Consider the following 13,348-nt stretch of genomic DNA (forward strand, 5'->3'; position numbering starts at 1 on the left):
TAGATGACTCTTTGGTAATCAAGAAAGGTTTCTATCCATTTCCTTAGTAAGGGTTTGAAGATGGTTGTGGGCACAGTCTTTGTCTATGTCCAAATTATCTAGTAGTAGAAAAAATAGAAGAGTAAATTAAAAAAAAATTAAGTAGACTGACAGCCCAATTTGATGTTTTTATAAAGAGAATGTACTTTCTAGACAGGAGATTGAGTCATACCTTGTGCTGAAACAATACGGAATGATATTCCATATCCAGGAATGCTATGGACTGATAAAGAGGTCCATTAGCACACATTTCATATACTTCCTGAATTTCCTTTCAGACACACAACTCAGATAGATTGAAGCCCTCTAGACAAAATGTGATGAGAGACCTGATGGATTAAAAAAAATTACACGTAAAAATAATCTCTCTTTACCCTTTTCTGGGACTTTAGGTAAGAATATAAAAACTCAACCACCCCTGAGCAGAATGAGCCGGGAAGAATTGGAGGACAGCTTGTTTCGTCTTCGTGAAGAGCACATGTTGGTGAAGGAGCTTTATTGGAAGCAACAGGATGAGATCAAAAGGTACCTTGTGTTCTCCTTAAGCTGGGGAACAAAGGGGAACAGGGGCAAGTCAGAGAAGGAGGTTTTTATTTGCAAAACAAAACCAAAAATCATATTGATCATTTCCTGTATCAGGCATATTAGAAGTGCTTTATGTATATTAACTAACTTATTATAAATGCAATTAACTTATTTAATACTATGAGGGAGGAGGTACTATTAAGAGGAAAAGAAAACATAAAAAGGTTAAGTAACTTGCCTAAAGTCACAACTAGTGAGTAACTGTGCTAAAAAGCCCTCCGAAATATACCGTGTACGGTAACCTTAAGTTATTGGCTTTCAAAAGGGCATCTCTTGGGATGAGACCTGGAGAGGAATCTGAGATGGAGTGTGGATAGATTAACAGATGGGAAGAATAGAAGTTCTGAAAGTTCAGAGTTTATCTCTAGGACATATTTTAAAGATATTGGTGTCAATGCCTTCCAGCCAAAGACTAGCAGGAACACACCTATAGTTGAGCAAGTTGGGTTTATTATTCACTGCAGCTAGAGAAATGCACACCATAGATGATACAGTCATTTCAGTAAGAATGTGTTAGAAAAAAAATCTATTACAGGATTTGAGCTTCAGTTGGGTTATTTGTGGGAGGGTCCAAGGGTAACAGGAGTTTGCTCCAGATGTGATACCGTTAGAAAGCAGGGACAACTCCGCATTTGGATATCTCAGTTAATCATTATCTGCAGGGAAGGTAGACTAGAGTGAAGCTAAAGCTGTAATTGGTTAGAATAGCACTCACTTATTAACCAGGAAAGGAGAATGTTTGGTATTTTGTGTGCAGCACAGTGACCTTGTGTTTGTGTTTAGATGAAATTATACGGTGGCCTTGTTCAGTATCACTCTATCATGGTCTCAGTGGCCTTGTCTGATGTTGGTGTTGTGTGCGATTGTGTCCAACAGGATAATAACATGACCTAGCTGTGAACAACAGGCCAGCTTCACACAACACCGGGAACTAGTTAGGTTAGACCTACTCCCCAATGTCAAGAGCATCTTTTTGCTTTCTCACTGGTAATCCCCAGGAGTGGTTCAAAGCTGCATGTAGAATCTACAGGATACAGGCTTCCATTGTATGCCAACACTCTTCAGAGTGAGAGATTCTTTTATATTGCAGAGAACTTGAGAATCTGGTGAAAGCAGAAGGTTGCATAGGCCAAAAAATATTGCTTCTTGGTTGATAACCAAAAAGTACTTGAGATTATAGATATTAAGTGGCTAAAAATTAGATTCCATCACCCTTGGCTTTGGGCAGTTTACCCGGCTGTTTCATGACTTGATTTCTTTATCTGGACATGATATGTAATAATAATAATAATAGCTAACTTCTACAGTGCTCACAATGCACAGCACTGTTCATTTTCTTTAAAAAAATTTTTTTAATGTTTTATTTATTTTTGAGATAGAGACAGTGTGAGTGGGGTAGGGGCAGAAAGAGAGGGAGACAGAATCTGAAACAGGCTGGGCTCAAACTCACAAAGGGTGAGATCATGACCTGAATTGAAACCAAGAGTCAGACACTTAACTGACTGAGCCACCCAGGCACCCCTGCACAGCACTGTTCTAAACACTTTACGTATATTTATTTAATTCACTTCTCCTAACAATCTAATGAGGCAGGTACTATTTTTATCTTTATTCATAGATGAGGAAACTGATCACAAAAGGTTAATGACGTGCCCAAAGCCACATAGTATGTCAGAACTGGCAGGCAGGGGGACCACAGAATTGGATGATAAGGGTTGAAAGCATGATTTTAGGTCAAGATGACAGATAGTGGGGGGCACCTGACTGACTCAGTCTGTGGAGCATGAGACTCTTGATCTCAGGATTGTGAGTTCGAGCCCCACATTGGGTGTAGAGATTAATTTAAAAAAAAAGATGACAAACAGTGATTGACTGTCCACCATAGGTAAGTCTCAATATATACTAGGTGCTATAGGGGTGTATACTAGAGGCTGTAGGAGAGTAATCCTTAAAGTTGGGTACATATATGGGGGTGTGCAGACAAGTGGGATGGGAGAAGTAAATATTAAAATTTATGCTTATATTTAATTACCAATTCTTTAAAAATTAGTATTTTTGTTTATGTTGTAACATAATCACAATTTATTAGGACAGAAGCCAATGTATATTATTTAAAAATAAATATATAAATAAATACATTGACGAACCCCGCCCCCCCCCCCCACTTTTTTATTGCAATAGAATGGACAAAGATGGATACCACAACCTCCCTGTCCTCAAAAACTTACAGTGTATTGGGGATAGAAAATTAATTTTTTAAAGTATCGGTAATGGACCACAGTAGATAAATTTATATCAGAGATCAGTTCATGATGATTTGCCACCAAATGAACTGTAGAAATAATAACTCACAGAACTGGAAAGGCCCCTTCCACCGGCTCTACTTTTGCCCTTAGGATGAGGACAGCGTTGCGTCGGCTGATGGCTTCTGGCCGGGACCTGAGGGCAGAGGTGGTGGAAGCCCAACAGCCTGCACCGCGGCGGCGGAAGGCGGGGTGGCGACAGCCCCCCACTAAGCACCAGCACCCCCTGCTGCATGGGCTGCAGCTGCAGTTCCAGCGCGTCGGCCCCCCAGCTCCCCGCCGCAGCCAGCCTCGGGTCCACGTGGGACACAGACAGCTCCGCACGGCCGGTGCGCCGGTTCCCGAGAAACCCAAGAGGGGTAAGGTTCAGGACCAAGTTTCCAACAGGGCTGAAATACTGGGAAGGATTGATTTGGCAGCCACATTTTCCTCCTTACTGCTTTATTCCACCTGCTCTTTTTCCCAGTAGTTTCTACCTTCCTAAAATCTTTTTTCTCCTGGTGAGATGTCAGGTTCATAATTCTCAGTTCACCATGAAGTACCAGAGAGGAGAGAAGCAGACAAGGGAAACAGGAATTCTGCTGACCAAGTTATGCAGGGGGCCTAGAAAGTAGATTAGAATTATCCTTGATGATGAGTGATTTTAGGACAGGTCCCTCTACGGGAACTATGGGACCCTGGACTAATGCTGTGCGTCTAAAACTGGGATTATTAGTTTTTTTTGGAAAGTGGACGCCTTTGAGCCCATGATCAAACCGAGGCCTCCTCCCAAGAAAAATACACATATACATAATCAAAACTTTGCAGGGGCACCTGGAAATTCTGAAGTCCAAGCTTAGAAATCAGGCTGTAAGTGAGAAGTTGCGATTTCTTTTCTTCCTGTATTCCAAATGGCTAAGAGTCTATGGCTGCTAGGAAACCCAACATTGAATTAAATAAAATTTTTTTGTGTAAATTTCCTTCACCTAGCCTCCTCATCCCTGATTTAGGTCCATAGGAATTTGTTGTCTTTAGTTAAGTCTAAGTTTAAGTTCAGTTTGACTTCAGCATTATTGAGTATGAGTTATATACCCAGCATCAGAGGTAAAGATGCATTAGAGTTTTAGACACATAGTCCCTTTCTTCTTTGCAGCTTTCTTCTTCCCATTTATACTCTCTTACTTGACAGTCTGTAGTCCCACTCATTTATTAAGTCTGTATTTGCATATCTATGCAAGAGTAAAGACTGAGAGGGATGCCTGTGGTAGCTCAGGCAGTTAAACAATTCTTTGATTTTGGCTCAGGTCACAATCTCATGGTTTGGTGAGTTCAACCCCCAAGTTGGACTCTGTGCTGACAAGCGTGGAACCTGCTTAGTATTCTCTCTCTCTTTCTCTCTCTCTCTCTCTCTCTGTGTGTGTGTCTGTCTGTCTCCCTCCCTCCCAGCTCTCTCTCTCTTTCTCTCTCAAAAATGAATAAATTAAAAAAAAAAAAGAATTGAGGAAAAAGAAAAAAGAGTAAAGACTGAGACCCCCTCCCCTGAGATCAGCGGTTATTATAAGGATTTCCCCCCAGGTCTCAAAGCTCCCTACTTTTAGCCCTTAGTGTTCTGGAGAAATCTATTGCAGAGTCTGCATCTTCTGTCTGAACTTCCAGAGCCCAGTGACAGGCTGAGCTACACAGCCCCTCCTACATTCAAGGAACACGTGACAAATGAAAAGATCAGAAGTGAAATATACAGTGAATCCAGTGAACTGTAAGTTCTTACTCCTTTATCCTGCACTGTTACTCCTTCAGCTTTAATTGGAAATATATTATTTAGGGAACAAGTGAATGTTGGCATTTTCAAATCTTTCCAGCATAATCAGAGAAGCTGAAAGTCAACTCTAGGTCAAATTCCAACTTCATTGCTTAAAAGATGGGAAATCAGCATCTGTCTGTCTTTGAAAAAAAGGCAAATAAAGGCCTTTTCCTTAAGTGAAGGTATTCTGTCTCTTTCCCTTTATATTTTTCTCCCTTAGGTCATAATTAATTTATACTTCTGTTTGACACTTGAAAGCTATATTTTGTAAGATTAACCATCACATATACCAAAATTACTAACTCCTCTAATTTCTTTTCATACATGTGAGAACTCAGTTCTAAATGCCTAGAACAGCAATTTCTATGTCTTCTTTTTGTGTTTAATGTTCCTAATTCTAGCAGTATAATTTCTTTCAGCAAAGTCATAATTATGACTAAACTCATTGGTCTGTGCATGCCTTAACAGTGCTCATATTGTGACCAGCAATACGATGCTGTTGGAAGAACCACCCAAGTCTCCTGAGAAAATGTGGTCCAAAGATGAAGATTGTGAACAGAGAAGGTCTTTGGGGTGTGCTCAGAAGGCCACAGAGCTTCGGTAAGAGTGCAGCATTCCATGCCTCAAGCCATATGAACTGGAAAAGTAAGAGATTCTTACTGGTATCTTTCCTCTGTCTCAGAGGAAAGGAGAATGCCTGGGGTTAAATTCAGTCTGAGAAATAGACCTGGATTCCTATGTGGGTTAAGAAATGGATTAACCTAAAGAGAATGTTTATGTAAATTAGAAGATTTGCTGCTTTACTTCACAGAAGGAAAACTGTTTCATCCTCGTCACAGATAGGAGTTCTCAGCTCTCAATGTGCATCAGTCTTTGGAGAACTTTATTTGATTTGATTTATTTATTTTTGAGAGTGAGAGGGGGAGAGAGAGTGAGAGAGGGAGGCAGGGAGAGAGAATGATTGGGGGAGGGGCAGAGAGAGAAGGAGAGAGAGAGAATCCCAAGCAGGCTTGGCACTGTCAGTCTAGAGCCTGATATGGGGCTCGAATTCACGAACTGTGAGATCATGACTTGAGCTGCAATCAAGAGTCTGTTGCCTAACTGACTGAACAACCCAGGTGCCCCTGGAGACTTTTTTTTTTAAAAGTAGACTTTATTTTTTTAGATTTATGAGTTTTAGATTCATAGCAAAATTGAGCAGAAAGTACAGAGATTTCCCATATATCCCTCATTTCCCGCCCCCACAGCCTCCCTTACTATCAGTCTCCCATACCAGAGTGGTATTTTTGTGACCATGGATGAACCCGCACTGATATATCATTATCACCCAGAGTCCATAGTTTACCTTAGGGTTCACTCTGGGTGTTGCACATTCTATGGGTTTGGACAAATGTATAATGACATGTATCTACCAGTACAGTATTATACAGAATAGATTCACTGCCCTAAACATCCTCTGTGCTCCCTGCCTGTTCATCCCTCCCTTCCCCCTCACCCCCCGCACCGTTGATCTTTCTACTGTTTTTCTGACTTTGCCTTTGGACAGAATGTCATAGAGTTGGAATCATACACTATGTAGTCTTTTCATATTGGCTTCTTTCAATTAGCAGTATGCATTTAGGTCTCCTGCATGTCTTTTCATGGCTTGATAGCTCATTTCTTTTAGCACTGAATAATGTTCCATTGTCTGGATGTACCACAGTGTTTTTATCCATTCACCTACTGAAGGACATCTTGGTTGCTTCCAAATTTTGGCAATTATGAATGAAATTGCTATAAACATCCATGTTCAAACATAGTTTTCAACTGGAGATGTTTTAAAACCACAGAAGTCAGAGGGTGGTGTCTGGGGGGGTCTGAGTTGGTTAAGCATCCCACTTTAGCTCAGGTCATGATCTCACGGCTTGTAAGGTCGAGCCCTACATCAGGCTCTGTGCTGTCAGTGCAGAGCACACTTGGGATCCTTTGTTTCCCTCTCTCTCTCCCCCACTCACTCTCTCAAAAATAAAAATCTAAAAAACAAATAAGTAAAACCAAAGAAGCCTGAAGAGGAGGTGGGTGAGGGGATGGGTTAAATAGGCGATGGGTATTAAGGATGGTACTTGTTGTGATGAGCACTGGATGTTGTATGTAAGTGATGAATCACTGAATTCTACACCAGAAACCAATATTACACTGCATGTTAACTAACTGGAATTTGAATAAAAATTTGGAGAAAAAAAAGAAATGTTCTAATCAAAAAAAGACAATATTGATTAAGAAAACAGAAAATAATATATGAGATAATACAATATGGAACATACCACATAAAAATAAACAGGTAAATAAGTTATATAAAAGAAAAAACATGTGTATCTTATAATTTATTTCATGTAAACAGATTCTGAAAATTAAAAAATAGATAAAACCCTACAGAAGTCTGGGCCCTATTCCAGAGATTCCCTTTCAATTATGTGGGAGTGGAGTTCATGCAGTACAATTATAAAGATTTCTCCAGATGATTCTAATAAGCAGTTGGGACTGGGAATCCCTGAGATAGAGTCTAATGAACCCAAATCCTCCTGAATGCCTTTCAAATAATAATGAAAATATGATCTCCTAGGTTCAGAAATAATAATCTTCCCTTGTGTTCTCCATACCCATACCTTTCCAGTTTCTCAAAGGAAACAAGACTCAGATTCAGTTGGACTTTGCAAAGTTTATGGGAAGCTGTAAGCACCATAATTTTCAAAATAGCTATTATGTTTTCTCAGAACACAGAGTTTTAAGGTTGGTAGTCTCTCTCTCAAATCTCAGCTGGTGTGAAAGGGAAATGGGAGAAAAGAGGTTATTTATTGGGGTATACATTTGCTTCCTACTTCTGCTATGTTGTGGGCAAGATAAAAATGCAAGAGGATGAGGAAGATGTTCTTGGTGCAGTGTTGGGGGAAAGGTGTTTAACTCTGTCCATTCACAGAGAGAATGTTTCAGCACTGTCTTCTTTGTCCAGAGCTTCCATTAAGGAGAATATAGAGCTGATTCGTCTTAAGAAGCTTCTACATGAAAGGAATACCTCGTTGGTAGCAACAAGAGCACAATTAACAGAAGTTCAAGAGGTGAGCTTCCAGGGCAAGTTAGCGTGGGATGGTCTGTGGGTACCTTAAATCATAGAACCCTGGGATCCTTGGCTGTTTGAGAAGCCCTGGGTCCAATTGGGCATCCAGGTCCAACTGAAACTGTCTGTCACCAGGTTGGGGGGAAAAGAGCCAGTTAGATTATTTTCTCCATTATACACATGGAAGACCACAACTGAGAGAAATTAAATTACTCGTCTCAAAACTTATAGGGGATATTCAAATCCACACCTTGCAATTCAGAGTCTATTCTCTTTCCAGTATTCCCATTATCTCTCTATTAGGAAGAAAGCTCAAGCCCTGCCTTCTAAGGTAGAATTAAGTGGGGTTAACTTGTGCTCAGGGTTAAGTTCCCAGCCAGTGGCTACAATGATAATGTAATTAAGTTGGGAAGCCAAGAGCAGTCACAGGGGAAGGGAAGGAGACTAGTCTTTACTAAGCACTCTGTATGTGCTAGACTCAGTCCCAGAGTTTAAGCCTGAGAACAACCCTCAATGTAAGAACATTTAATGGATGGGGGAACTGAGCCTCAAAAAAGTTAAGTAAATTGCTCAAGTCATAAAAATAATAAGGGGCAGAGCAGACTTTGAGTCTAGGTTTATCTGACACCAAGGCTCATGGTCTTTTCTCATTACCACACAATAGAAACTCATATCTGAATGGTGGAAATAGGGCATCAAGGGTCTAAGTGATAGATTAGCACCATTCTTTTATTGGATAAATATTTATTGAGTGTCAGGAACTGTGCAAAGCATTTGACACAAAGATTACAATGTAAGACAGCTCATGCCTTCAAGGAACTTACCAGAGAGAGAGAGAACAAGATGTAAACAAGTACAGCTATCTGCATACAGGGTATTGGGGACACAACAGAAAGTAGTCAGATCTACCAGAGAATGGGGTATGGGATCCAAAAAAGATTCATAACAGAGTATATTATTGAGCCAAATATTGGGATACTGAAAGATTAGCAGGTGCTAGTGAGTATGCAAGAGAGGGGAGGGTTTTCTAGGGGAGGAGAGGTGTAGGCCAAGGCATGGAAGTGAGAAACATCAGGGTCCAAATCATGGAGGCCTTATCAGGATTTTAGACTTAATCCCATTGACAGTGGAGAGCTGCAGAAAGGCTTTAAATAAGTTGATAACGTGATCAATTTTCCCCAAAGAGATCACCTTGCTTTTGTTTTTAATGTTTGAACTTTTTTTGAAATACATTTTAATAAAGAAATAATACCTTAAAAACTATTATAAAGCAATAATTCTTAATTCTGGGTAGTAGAATTATAGGTGACTGATATGTTCTAGTATTTTTCTGAAATTTTCAACTTATCAAAAATTACAAAACTACAAGGAAGGATCATCTAGCAGTGGAGTGAATGATACAGGTTGGCTGGTATAAGTAAAGTGATCAGGTATGAAATGAGTTCAGTGGTACAAAGGAGATAGGATGAGGGTTCCCACCAAGACAGTGAGAGAGGCCCACGGAGAGAGGCCCACGGAGAATTGGCAACTTGCAGGAAATAGAAGAATGACATCATCACCAAAAGGGAGTGGTTGGGGGAAAAGGGGAAATAAAGATGACCCCTGGGTATCTAGTGTGGGCAAGAAGATGGTGGTGGTGTCATTCATCTAGGTTGGGTTCAGTTAGCACTGCCCTGGTTACTTCTGTTCTGATGGGGACAAAGGGATCTTTACAAGGTCAACCCCCCAACCTGTATTTTGGAGAGACCTATACATCTGCTTGTAGTCTTTTGATTTGGTTAATTTTGGTAGCACCTACAGAATATGGAAATATGAGATGGATGATAATTTAAAATTGTATGGGTAAATAGCAGTATTTGTAGGATTACATTTTTTTTCTATAACTCCATCTATTCCTCCATCACATTGAAGGAAAAAAGGAAGAAAGCCATTCTAAATACTTACCCATGTTAGTGGGAGGGGTGGAGATGGCCTAAAATGGTGAGTAATCTCCCACACTTTTTTAAAATGTAGGTTTTACAATTTGTTTTTCTCTAGCAGTTTACCTTTCTAGTCATCCTTTCTTATACATGTAGTAAAAAAAAAAATGCATTCTCTTAATCCCTTAGCAAAATATGGTGGTCAGTAGCTCAGACTCTGGAGTTAGACAAGATGATGTAAAGTTCTGCTTCTGCCTCTTGATAGCTATATGACTCTGAGCAAGTGACTTAGCTTCGGAGCTTTGGGTTTCTCATTTTTAAGGTTCAGGTAATAATGTCTACCTCTCAGATACGCTGTGAGAATTAAATGAGATATATGTGAAACAATTGTAATGATCATAAGATAATAGATCATGAAACACATAGTAACTGCTCAACCAACAATAGCTGTTGTAGTTAGTTTGGTTATTGTTTTTTCTGTTTCTGAAACTGGGAAGAGAGCTTTCTGAAATATGCTGAGTAAGAGCACCTACTTTGAAAATAAATGTTTTTCTTGGATAATCTACCAAATGCAATACAATTGTGAATATATGACCCTTCCTTAAAGAAATTGTATCATCTGTTATATTCACAGACTTCCTGGCAAGCTAAGGCAGGGGAAAAGTAGCAGCAATTAGTTTTTTAAAAAGTACACAAACTGACTTGATTTGTGAGAATTTTTAAATATCTCTTAGGGGCACCTGGGTGGCTCAGTCAGTTGAGCATCCGACTTCGGCTCAGGTCATGATCTCATGATTTGTGGATTCAGGCCCTGCATCAGGCTCTGTGCTGACATCCAGAGCCTGGAGCCTGCTTCAGATTCTGCGTCTCCCTCTATCTCTCTGTCTCTCCCCCACTCACTCTCTGTCTCCTCTCTCTCAAAAAAAATAAAACATTAAAAAAATTCTCATATCTCTTAAACTAACCACTTAAACGTTTGTAGTACAGAGATAAATATGAAAACAAACATCAAGCTGATATGTCAGTAGAATAATATGTATTTCTTTCTTTCAGGCATATGAAGCTCTGCTCCAGAAGGTACTAAATAGATTCTTTGAATCTCTGTTTCTTAGTAGTAAAAGTAATAAAACCCAAAGAAATTTGTATTAATCTTCAAGTAATATGACACCAGAATTTAGCCAAGTAAATTAAAGTTATTATGACATATAATTTCTTTTTTTTTAATGTTTATTTATTTGGGTAGGGGGGCAGAGAGAGAATCTCACCCAGACTCTGAACTGTCAGCACAGAGCCCTATGTGGGACTTGAACTCACAAACTGTGAGATCATGACCTGAGCCAAAATCAAGAGTCAGACGCTTAATTGACTTAGCCACCCAGGCACCCCTATGACATATAATTTATATTAAGACAAATGTACTATTACTGTTGTCAGAAGATATTTATTGTGCCATTTTCATAAAACTGAAATACAAGATCTGAAATATTTAGAATAGTATTTTTCAGCCTATTGCTAGAGAGAATTATATAGCATCTGTTCAGAAATTCCTAAGAGTATTCCTCTAGCATGTATAAGGTGATGAAATATAGCAAACTTGTTGCATATCTTCTCTGAGTTCTTAAATGTTCAACCCCATTCATTCCTGTGAGTGGAGTACAGATCAAGCTGGGTGAATGTCCATGATTAAGCGTAACTAAGGGGTGCCTGGTGGCTCAGTCAGTTAAGCGTCCAACTCTTTTTTTTTTTAATTTGTTTAACGTTTATTAATTTTTGACACACACAGAGAGAGAGAGAGACAGAACATGAGTAGGGGAGGGGCAGAGAGAGGGAGACACAGAATCTGAAGCAGGCTCCAGGCTCTGAGCTGTCAGCACAGAGCCCGACGCAGGGCTCGAACTCACAGACCGTGAGATCATGACCTGAGCTGAAGTTGGGCGCTCAACCGACTAAGCCACCTAGGCACCCCAAAAGTGTCCAACTCTTGATTTAGGCTCAGGTCCAAATCCAAAATCCCAAAGCCTCCTTGAGACTCTGTCTCCCTCTTCCTCTGCTCCTTTCCCGCTTGCTATCTCTCCCTCAAAATAAATGAAAATAAACTTAAAAAGATACAGGTTCTCTAGTATTAAAAAAAAAAAAGAGAGAGAGAGAGAGAGAGTTACTAAGGCAGAGTTCCCAGCACGAACACCCACAGCTGTTCGTTACCAGAGATGTCCACCAGAAAAATGCACACTTAACTTCTAGAGTTAACATTGCTTGCTGGGTGCAAAGGGAAGAGTATATCAACATAAGAAGCATTCAAATAAATTGGAAATTGATATTCAAAGCCTGATAGGAACTTTTAAAGAAACATCTCTCCTAAGCTAAAATGGAATCATGTACCCAGAGGGAAAGAACACATTCTCTTCATTTTCTTATCCCTTAAGGTGTAAAGTTAGGTTATTGATTTGTGCTATTTACAGTTGTAAATTTCCCTCTGAGCACTGCTTCATGGAATCTCATAAGTTGGGTATGTTGTACTTTCCCCCCGCTTATCTCAATGCATTTTCTAATGTCAGTACTTTATTTAATTTCTACATTTTGGTGAATTTTCCAGTTTTCCTTCTGTTGTTGAGATCTAGCTTAAATGTATTATTATTATTGGAGAATATACATTGTATAAATTCAGTCTTTAAAACATTTATTTTGGGGGCATGTGGGTTGTTTAGTTGGTTGGGCATCTGGCTCTTGATTTTGACTCAGGTCATGATTTCACAGTTGGTGAGATTGAGCCCCACATCGGACTCTGTGCTGACAGCACAGAGCCTACTTGGGATTCTCTCTCTCCCCATCTCTGTGCCCCTCCCCCGCTCACACACTCTCTCTTTCAAAATAAATAAATAAACATTAAAAAAAAAAAAGCATTCAAATAGCTTAGAAAGTAAACGCAGCTGTGAAAGGTGGCACTTCACTTAGAACCAGGGTATAATTTGACCCTTGGGAAAATTAATGCTCCAATTAAGAATTATAGGTTCCTGGAGTGGAAAATCTTCACTAACAGGGAAATGATACTTCGTGAGAAATACTAGGGTGAAAAAAAAGGTCAATTTACAGTGCAAAGGGACCCTGCTATTAACCAAAATCATTCTTCTTGACATCCACTGGGGAATGCTAGGGTTGCTGGTATCTTGAGACCATTTCTGCTGAGTGATATGACCATTCCCAGAGCAACTTTCCTGTTGCCCCAGAATCAGGGAATCCTGAGTGCAGCCCATGATGCCCTTCTCAAGCAAGTGAATGAGCTCAGGGCAGAACTGAAGGAGGAGAGCAAGAAGGCTGTGAGTCTGAAGAGCCAACTGGAAGATGTGTCCATCCTGCAGATAACACTGAAGGAGGTAAATAACAATAGTAATTGAAAGATAGCATAAATTGTAAGTTACATTTCAATTTCAGAGATGTTAAAAGTGCTTCTTAGCAATAATATGGCTGTTTATTTTTTTCAAATGAGTAAGATGAGGCTCCAAGTGATTAAATAATTTGCTCAAGATTACACCATTAGGGGGGAAACTTGGATTTGTACTTGTGTCCTCTGAAGTTTTTGCTGTATTATAATGTTCCGTTATTTCCTTAACAGTAGAAATCCAGACACTGT

The 13,348-nt window shown here is 39.7% G+C and overlaps 1 protein-coding gene across 6 annotated transcripts in view; it reads left to right on the plus strand.

Annotated features, from left to right (window-relative positions):
• RPGRIP1 (RPGR interacting protein 1) overlaps positions 1-13,348 on the plus strand; it is an 89,120-nt gene that overhangs the window by 24,701 nt on the left and 51,071 nt on the right. For 5 of the 6 annotated variants that reach the window (XM_019430580.2, XM_019430581.2, XM_019430583.2 and 2 more), the window contains exons 3-9: positions 432-564; positions 3,021-3,286; positions 4,563-4,662; positions 5,176-5,307; positions 7,697-7,802; positions 10,774-10,797; positions 12,945-13,091. In XM_019430580.2, the coding sequence (XP_019286125.2) occupies positions 432-564; positions 3,021-3,286; positions 4,563-4,662; positions 5,176-5,307; positions 7,697-7,802; positions 10,774-10,797; positions 12,945-13,091 (908 nt within the window). The remainder of the gene's footprint in view (positions 1-431; positions 565-3,020; positions 3,287-4,562; positions 4,663-5,175; positions 5,308-7,696; positions 7,803-10,773; positions 10,798-12,944; positions 13,092-13,348) is intronic. The other variant, XM_019430582.2, reaches the window with a different exon arrangement.

This window comes from Panthera pardus, unplaced genomic scaffold, assembly GCF_024362965.1.
Source record: "Panthera pardus isolate Hobbes unplaced genomic scaffold, ASM2436296v1 HiC_scaffold_24, whole genome shotgun sequence".
Classification (NCBI taxonomy): domain Eukaryota; kingdom Metazoa; phylum Chordata; class Mammalia; order Carnivora; family Felidae; genus Panthera; species Panthera pardus.